The 9,866-nt window shown below is 39.1% G+C and overlaps 1 protein-coding gene across 4 annotated transcripts; it reads right to left on the bottom strand.

Moving 5' to 3' along the window:
- Nucleotides 1-432: 432 nt before the first annotated feature.
- si:ch211-142k18.1 lies at nucleotides 433-6,608 on the bottom strand. 4 transcript variants are annotated; one of them, XM_041064611.1, is made up of 4 exons: nucleotides 6,530-6,607; nucleotides 2,853-2,947; nucleotides 2,036-2,583; nucleotides 433-1,466 (listed from the first exon to the last, which is right to left on the bottom strand). In XM_041064611.1, exons 3-4 carry the CDS (start codon nucleotides 2,575-2,577, stop codon nucleotides 1,328-1,330), a joined length of 681 nt encoding a protein of 226 aa, XP_040920545.1. In that variant the 5' UTR covers nucleotides 2,578-2,583; nucleotides 2,853-2,947; nucleotides 6,530-6,607; the 3' UTR covers nucleotides 433-1,327. The 4 variants fall into 4 exon arrangements, with proteins under 4 accessions (XP_040920545.1, XP_040920544.1, XP_040920547.1 ...); XM_041064610.1 differs by lacking the exon at nucleotides 6,530-6,607 and adding an exon at nucleotides 6,416-6,506; XM_041064613.1 differs by lacking the exon at nucleotides 2,853-2,947 and having other exon boundaries at nucleotides 6,530-6,608.
- Between the last annotated feature and the right edge of the window lie 3,258 nt (nucleotides 6,609-9,866).

The raw sequence follows: 9,866 nt of genomic DNA, 5'->3' as shown, positions 1-9,866 counted from the left end.
AAGACAGGCCACATCTGAGTACTTCGCGTCTTTCCTCTTGTACCTATAACGGTCCCTCCTCCTGTCTCCCTCTTGCTCACTCTCTTTCTCACACACACACTCATACACACACACACACCGGATTCACTGTCGAATTTGCTACTGAATGGAAAATGACTTATCAAAATCGCAAATTAGACCCTTTTTGCTCCAAAAGACTGAAGGCCGACCATTAATTGATTTGATTGAACATTAAGTAAACAAAGGTCTGTGGGATATTTCTACTGAAAACAGCTAGAGGGCAGGCTAGGTGAATGATTATGCTTAGTGAAGTTTTAGCCCCCCCCCCCAAAAAAAATATCAATATGAGAGTAGAAGCTGTGCAAACATCACAAGAGATGGCAACAGAAGATATTTTAAGCTTTTAAAAAGAGTAAATGAAAGGCTGATGTGTTTTGTTTGTTGCTCTTTACTGGATCATATGTACTTCATATCATACAAATTCATACAATTACATATTTTCTGATTGCAAATAAAATCAAAGCATTTGCTCTCATGAGTCATGGCAATAGAGAACAATTCACATCGTCAACAGTGGAAGTGGACACAAACCTAAAGCTTTACTGTCACGTTTGAAGGGGTAAATCCAACAAACACACATGACCTTACAAACATTTCTTTAAACAATGTGCATATTCAGAGTTTTAAGAGCTTTATCGAGTTTTCTTATGGTTGTGTCCCCGTGTATTTCTTCCTGATGACAGGAACTGTCTAGTCATATATACAATGTCTTGTCCACAGATATTTCAGAATAACAAAGCTGCCCCTGTTGCAGTCTTCTTCTTCTTTTTTCTTCTTTTTCTTTTTTTTTTCACATTTGCCAAAAAAAAAAAAAAAATCACCTTTGAAACACACTAGTCATCGTAAGTGTATCCTGGCCTCCATCCTCACCCTGGAACCAGATGGCCGATCCATAGCTTCCTCTGGAGAAGACTAACAGAGTCATTATGTTTGGTCTCCGAAGGCCAATCTAGTTTGATCCATAAACACTCAACTTGGCTCAAACCTGCACCACATACTGTTGCCATGTTTGACCTCACCAAATTCCACAAATAATGCGTGGATGGAAAAAAATATTTTATGGGTTACTGGGGGTATAACTTCCGTAAGAGGGAAATGTGTTTTTTTTTCACCCAAAAATTTGTTTTTGCTGTTTTCTTTCATCTTTCACATGTGGTAAAATTATCAATTGTCAGAGCTTCGTCTTTGTTCATTCTTACAGTTGGTGCATCTTCCATGAGTTAGAGGATGACATGTGAACAGTTTTTAAAAGCTTTTCAATGCTTCTTCAGTGATGGATTTTGGTAATGTCTTTCAGCTGCTTGGTGAACGAGGCCTGCAGGGCCTGTGATGTGGTCTCTAGCCTGTTGGCGATGTCCACTGCAGTACGAAGCATGTCTTCAAAAGCCAAGGACTCTTCTCTGATTCTGCTCCAGAAGACAAACAGTCCAGTTCACCAGGTGGAGTGAAGGGGAGGAGGAAACAAGGGCAGATGTGTGGAGAGATTGAGTAAGTGAAAGAACAGCTGAGGGCATTATAGACATTAAAAGAGGGTTAATACATGTTGTTGCTCTTAAGGCTGGTAATGAAACGGGAAAGATCGTATAAAAGGAATGAGAGAATCATATATAATGTTAAAGAAATCACAAACATTAAAGCAGGATTATTTGTAAAAATAATAGTAAATTTAGAGATGCACCATAATATGTTCTGTATTTTAGGCCACTTTGTATTCAACAAATGAATGTGTCTGCTTTAGATACTTCAGCTTCCTCTAAGGGGCATGCCGCTACATGTCAGGTGACTTACTGGACTCCAGTTATTCATCTCTAGGGCCACAACTAATGAATATTCTCATTAATAATTAAACTGTTCATAGTTATTTTAATTACATAGTTTATAAAATATTTGCAAATAACAAACATCTGCTCTCTTTACATTTTAACCATTAATTTAATGAAGTTCAGTACAATCACATTTGATTTACTGCACTCACTTCTGCATCCCAGCGAAGGCGTCCAACACGTCCCCCTCCAGCTGCTTTTCTAGATCTTCTTCAGCTTTCTCCACCACCTCATGACAGCTCTTGTGGTCCTCCTGGATGCCGATGATATTTTCTTTGATTACGTCCTCATAACTCTGCTCTCCCAGCTCTGCCTCCACGAACTGCACCAAGTTCTCCATCACCGCTTCGTTTCCGCGCTTGATGGCCTGCAGATAAGCCAGCTCCTCTTTCTGGGCCTTCAGCCTTCGGGCTGAAGCAGTGTTAGTGCTGAAGTGCACGGAGCACTTGTCCGGGTGGGGCTCAAAGTGCAGCGTAGGTGAGGGTGATGGTGAAAATGCAGCTGATGCGATCCAGTCATGGTTGTTTTTCATCCTCGCAGGCTCATCACCAACTGCCTGAGATGTGTCATTGGTGGCCATTACGGCAGAATAAATACCAAAGCCTGAACCCCAATCACCATCCCCACTTTGGCAGAGCATTGGGGTTCCCATGGATACCCAGGCCAAGATGAATGGCATCCAACAACGCCACATGGTAACCTGGAAAGAGGAGGAGGTGAGTAACATCTGTGAACTTTTTAGGTAGCATAAAGCAAACATTTTAGCGGCCTGCTTTAGCACAGAAAGTGTACAGTTAAATCTGTTTGATCATTTATATTTCCTTGCTGAAAAATGTCACTCTGAAAGTATAAACTAGTGTTTATACTTTCAGAGTTTGGGATGTATTTGGGTCAGTAAAATTTAGACGCCAAAATTCCAGATTAAAAATTCAAACTTGGAACATCCAGGCTATTAAAGATCAGTCAGACCTCAGTCCTCAGTCAGGTTACGTTCTGTCCGATGAAGAATTACCCTCTGTAGCTCAGCTGTCCAGGTCTGAATTTTTCATCTTCAATTTTGGTGCCTGAAATAAACAAAAGTATGAATACCTGAAGAACATTTTTATGAACACTGGACACCAGATTACTTCCAATAAGTCTTGAAATAGGTGGAAAAGTGTGTAAACAAAATGGGGAGTTCAAATCACATAAATTCAAATAGGTTCACTTCAAATTATCCTGGAGTTCTGTGGTATTTAAATGTCAATGTTAAGAGCTCTGTAATATTTAAATGTACTAATTAGGTCTTTAGTTTCTCATGAGACTGTGATTCACTTGCTTCCATAGAAATCCGCATGATGACATCTCAGATTGTGTTTTTCAAGAGAATTTACAAGCCTTTCCTGGATAAATTTGATTGTTTATTGATGCTTATCCACTGTTTTCTAACCTCAGTGATGCAAAAATGTTGCACAAAGTTGTGTGCTGCTTGAGTTGTATCCCAGAGAATGCCTCACCCTCTGTGGTTGGGCCATGGCTTAGCAGAAGCAAGAGTTGTGTCACGCAAGGCCTGTGAAAGCTGACGAAGCCCCTTGCAGCAGTGTTTGTGTTGTTTTTTTGTAACTGGCGGGTTGTCTGGGGATCTTTCACAACATCTATTCACCTCATAAATCCTTACAACACATGAGAGTAGCTGCTTTTGCAAATTTTTTTTTCCCTCAAAGCGTTCGCCCCGTCTCCGCATGTGTTACAGTGTTCAGTCAAACCGCAACAGTGTGACTTTATCATTTTACAGACTCACATTCATGTGTCTCCCCTCGGCATCTGGAAATATAATTAAAAACCTGAACCAGGCCTGTGGAGGTGGAGGCATTGCAGAGCTCTTTCTGCTGTCAGAGCACATTTGGTTTCAGCTGCAGTTTACTTTTACAGTAAACTGCGGCTGAAACCAACCAGCTGAAGTTGAAACTATTTCAACTTCTCATTGCTCAACTGAAAATTTGAGCTGGTTGAGTTGCTGCTATTGCCATGTTTTGTTGAGAAACACTGAACAAACTCCCAGCTATGCTTGCTACTTGAACTAGAACGGGCTCCGTAAAATTGTTAATTTATTTTAAGATGAGTTGCAGTGTGGCCCAAACCCATAAAACAACCAACTGCTGGCTGCTCTCTCCATCACTCCCTATGTCTCTGATTACTTTAAATGGTGACCTCCCATATGTTGCATCAGCTGTAAGAAGAGTAGTAAACAGGCATCTTCAAACCAGCCCAGACTGCAAGCAGTAACACAATCCTGGGGCCTTACAACAGGATATTAGGGTGATATTCTTGGCCATTTCTATTGAGTGACATGTGCATTGTAACATACAGGCTGATATCACCCACTGGAATAAAGCAGATTTAATGAGCTTTGCCTGAGGTGACACACGTCATGATGAGAATATGCATTAGATTTCTATCACTAAACATTTCATACTGTGTGAGATGTGGGATTTATTCCTGGGACAGTTTGAATATAAAAGATATTATTTACTCGTGAGTTTGTAAAACAGCCTGGCACTAGAATAGACATCTGCTTAAAATAGCCACTTAAATAGTGTGTAGTGTATGTGTGCAGATCTTTAGAAACCTAAGGTGGGAGCAGAAAACACTTTGCTGAATGACGTCTTCATCTTCAAAGACATTTAAAGCTGCTTGACTGGAGAGTTAGAGCACAGCATGTCCAAAAGTTTTTTATCATTCTGATGTTTTACTGAACTTGTTTGGACTTTAACAAGTCAAAACCTTATGGCAAAGAGTGACAACACTAATGACAGAATTCAGTCAAATGGAAATGTAATTCGTCTTAAAATATAACTTTATTGTCTCTGTGTTCAATTACCACCACGTCATAAAAGGCACAAGTCAGAAGGACATTCAGTGACATTAATTCAGCCTCTAATAGGCCTGCTAACTAGAAGCACACATGCTCCTCTGTGTATCAAAGATTGGCAGGAGCAGTTGCCTTTGTCTTTGGAAAATGTCTGCACAGTTTCCACGCTGGCATCTTATGGTTTAGTTGAAACAGAGTTTGCGTTAGACTCTCCGTGGCCTGTAGTGACCTTTTTTGGCTTCACTCTGACGGTTCTGTCATTGTGAAGTGGCTTTTATAGGCTGACTTTTCTTTTGGCTTAAAATAGCAGAAGCTCGCCTGCGGAAGGAAAGCAGCCACAAGCTCAGACAACCATTAGGAGATTTTATTTCTTGTTTGTAATCTTTAAAAAAGACAGACTAAATCCTTCTTTAGGGCTTCTTCTTTGGTGGTTCTTCCAAGAACAGTCCAATGATTATTGAAAGACTGATTGATTGATTTTTTTTGTTCTTTTTTTTTTTTTTAACTGACTGATTTACCGTGTGACTTAAACTCAGATTAATTCTTCCACAGTTATTGTCAATTGGACGCTCTGAACAACTTCAAGAAACAATTTAGAATACTTGCCGAGACCACAACCATTATATGTTCTTATTGTAGTGTAGGTTGCATAGTGACGTTAAAATATATTGCTGGATTAAAAAAAATCAGTAGTTTTCCAACCTTGATTGAATAATCACCATCAACTAACAATTATTGTTGTTATTGGTTAATCTTTCGGTTTCTTTCTTGATTAGTTCATTATTTGTTTGGTCCCAAAAATATCTGAAAAAAGGCAGCGTCTTTAAAGTGCTTGTTTTGAACAACAAGTATTCTAAAACTAAATGATAATTTAAAAAAGAAAACTGCAAATAAAACAATTCATAAGGTGGAGTAAGGTGATGTTTGTCATTTTCTTTTATCAAGATTTGATTTATCAGTTAACAGTTAATTTCACTGAATTAATCTATTAAAAAACTGTTCCAGCTCCAAAATGAACAGGATGAAGGATGAATTCTGAGTTCTGTCATTTGTAAAGCTTTTTAGATGAAATGTAGCCCTTTCTGAATTCGATACTCGTGCCTGGGAGACTCCTCCTTAGCTGTGGGTCAGAGCTAATCTTGGTGTTTGTAGTGTGGCTGCAGTTCAGCCTTGCGACTCCCCTTGTCAAAGCTCGAACAGGTGTGTTTCACAGGTGTCACAACACTCATCTGCTTCAATGTTGCTATGACAACAAGTCTCTTTGGCAGTAAGCCAGTGTAGCAAAGTGAGAGGCTGCACAGGTTCAGTGTTTATATACAGTTAAATGATATTAAATCTTGTAAAAAAAAAAAACATGCTGAAAACATAATTGCCAGCAAAATAACTGGACAGTGGAGACATGTTCTCACATACACACCTACGCATAGTCCCTGTACTGTACATATACATGTGCTCTACATAAAAACCTCAACTCTAAAACAACAATCCACCTCTGTAGCTGTATTGTACAGCCCTAAAATAATTTAACTGTATATAATAAGTATAAATGCCATAACAAAGCAGTGCACTTTAAATGAGATTGTTACCAGTTTCACCACTGGAGCACAAGGTGAGAAAGCCTCAGTTTCCTTTTGTAATATACCCTAACGAAAAGTTTTATGAATCCAAAAAACAAACTTACCTAACTCCAGTAATTTTTCACAGCTAAATTCTGCCACTTCCACTTTTTCAGTCAAACAAAATGACTCAAAAGGTTCGGGAGCACTATTCACAAGCACAGAGAACAAATACTCACTCGCTTTCCTTCTTCATGTCAGAGAGGGAAAAAAAAAATGGAGACACACGCACATGCAATTAGGGTTTGGCTAGAGAGTGTGGTCGTCTGTGTGCCCCTGTCTGCTGTTGGGAAGGGATAGTAGGGGAGGGGGATGTTTGTAGAAGAGGCTGAAACTGAATGATTTCTTTCTTTGCAGTGGAAAGAGGGGCTGGCTGAAGGAGGGGTAAAGACAGGGTGTAATCTGCTTCACATCTGTGGGGGCTCTGGAGGGGGACAGAGGAAGCATGTGGGTTCCATAGTAGGGGGGGGGGGGGGAATATCTTTTATGACCATGCTGAATATACATTTCCTATTTACTTTAGGAATGGTCCCATTAAAGTATGTCTGAAGTATGCACTTAAGTAGTGTAAAATGTGAAAAAAAAAAACAGCTAGGACTTTTTCTCATGCACTGTAAAGTTTGAGGTTATTGGTTGTTTTTTAGGGTTGACAAAGCTCCAATGATGTAGTTTAATCTAATGTTATGAATCACGTTTTTTTAAAGGCTCATAGCACTTGCAAAAACTGGCCTGACCACAATCATGATGTCGGGAAAATGCAGAAGAAATTATGAAACAAAAATCAATTTAAAAGCGGTAACAATGTAAATGAACCATGAAACAAACATGAACGAATTTGGATTTTTCTGTGTACATTCATCAGGACAATAACAAGGACTGACAGCGACATTATGTGGTTTGACAATTTGCTCTTTACTTGTTGCTGCACCACCAAAATCCTGGGGAAGCAGTCACCATGCAACGAAATGTTGAACCGTCATAAAAGACAACCCTTTAAAATAACATTTACAGAGATACCATGTTTGTTTTATTGACAGTGCTTCTTCTACAGAGTGCATGTTAACACCAGGTATAAAAGGGATCTTTCTCCTCTGCTCTCCACTTCCCCTCACAGACGCTTGTGTGTCTTCAATGCAGACAGACAGATGAAAAATGCTAAAAAAGAGAATTTGTTTTGGGAAGAAAGCACAAAAAAGCAGACAGGAAAAAAAGAATTTCAGCTCTTAATCTTAGAGGTACAGATCCATGATAGCTGATGGCAACCACTAATCCAGATCAGCTATGGTTTGAATGATTCATGATACCTACTGCAGAACAATGTTTCACCGGAGGCTGAGTTTTGAAAGGGCATGGAAGAGATCTATGATTTTTATCGACCTCTGTTCGGCAACCAAGACACATCACTAGCAGGTGTCTTGCAGAGTTTATCGTATCTAAGAGGACGATTATTTTAAGTCATGGATGATCAGATATCTGATGTAGACGTGCGTCACCACACTTTCAGTACTTTAGTGTTGAAAAGACATAGAATATTTACTTCTTTGGTTGCTTTTGCTCTTTTAGGGCCACATAAATCACCCTATAGTTTGTGTTCACACTGATTTTTTTTTTTTTGTTTTTTTTGTTTTAGAAATGAACCAAGAGCCAAAACATGAAGTTATACAGATTATCCAGTAACTCATTCATTGGCCAGTTTTGGACATTCTGCATCATCAGCACTGCATGAGCCCACATGGTAAAATCAAACTCAGATCATTGACAACAGGTCACTGAACTTAATTAATTAAAATTTATCAGTGGTTTAGCTTCTGTAATTGATTTTTTTTTATAAGCTCTCTCATAACACAGACAGGATAACCCATTTCATTAAAGATAAATAATCTACGATATAATTTCCCATTTTTATTGTAATATTTTCAGATTTTTCTCTCTCTAACATTTCAAAGAATCTCAAACAACATCACTTCTGAGCCACACACATTATCCTCACATTGCGGTGGGCCAGATGGTCTTTGTCAAACATCACACTGTTAAAAGCCCTCAGATATGTTTGGACATGCATGTAGCATGTCCAAGATGCTCCATTTTGCCGCAGAGGATAGGAAGGAAACATATGGGAGCTGTTTCTCGTTCTCAGTGTAAACTGTGGCACATAACTGACTGCAAAATCCTTGACATCTACAATGAATGTTACATGATGTGGGCGATGAAATGCAGCCGCTTCCATTACAGGGATAGGAAAAAATGTTTTAGAGATCGCTGTTTGAATTGTAGGGCATGTGGCAAATCCACTCATCCGTGACTGAGTAAGGATTCTGGGGGCAAAAGTAGAATTTTGAATTAAGTGTCTTTTAAAAGACATTTAAATCTCACTGTGATTTGCCGTTAGAGATACAGATACATAACAGAACATAGATTACCATATCTTCAATAATTTGCTGTATGGAGACATTGAGGTGTCGTCTTTCATAGCTTATTTAACATGATAACTCAGTATACTTTATGATAACAAAATATTTCATATTTCTTCTGTTGACATTCAGAAAATTCATGGTTTTCCTCTTCTTCTGCATATTTCAACTGAATTCATCCATATTTGCAACAACCCTGTGCATTGCCGCTCACGCATTTAAATTCACTTCGTTCCCTTCCTCCACCTCCTTCATGTTAAAATCACCCATGTTAAAATCATCTGATAAAAATTTAAATTAAAATGAAAACAAAATATGAATTTACACAGCGATCCACTGGAGTGCTTACAAAATACACAGAAGATTAGACAGTGACCGTGAATCTATTGACCAAGAAACTGTTTCGGCATTTTCTAATTGACCGGCACCTCGTGCACCCTGAGGGCTGTTATTGACCAAGGCCAAGGACTCAGTGCTCTGTGTAGCCACTTATCCACAGCAGAGCACAAGCAACGAGTGCCATAGTGTGCTGGTGCTGATAAACTCTGCTAATCCACTCTGGGACCCAAACACAGTTCAGGCTTTTCTTAGTGCTCAGAACCAGTATGCTCAGCCACTTTGCCCATGTTCCCTTTTGCAGCATAGATTTGGGAGCTTTGGGAATAACAGGCAGGCGTTTGTGATAACATTCACTTTTTAAATTTATAACATGTCAAATTGTGCACGACGTTTAATAAATCTGTCACCGGAAATGTTCTGTGAAATTTAAGGCTGTTGCTGGGGGATATGTCCCGACAGTGATAAAGTTGCATGTGAACACACCACAAAGCAGCCCATGTCCAACATACGTGTACATTATGACATGCCATGCACAGTGTGTGCCTGCATGAGAGGAAATAGCACGGAACTGAGCAGAAGCTGAATCCATAAATCATTGCAGAAAGACAAACACAACATTCCACCCTAAATTAATAAACTATATGTCCAGAATATGAACTGAGAATGTATCTGATAAAAAGTTGGAGCTGGTAGTGTTGCATTGTGTAAACAGAAAAAAACAAACATGAGCTAATTCTCCCAGCACAGCACATCACAGCTAATTCTT

The sequence above is a fragment of the Toxotes jaculatrix genome, chromosome 19 (assembly GCF_017976425.1).
Source record: "Toxotes jaculatrix isolate fToxJac2 chromosome 19, fToxJac2.pri, whole genome shotgun sequence".
NCBI lineage: Eukaryota > Metazoa > Chordata > Actinopteri > Toxotidae > Toxotes > Toxotes jaculatrix.
This window is presented reverse-complemented; position numbering and strand designations above follow the sequence as displayed.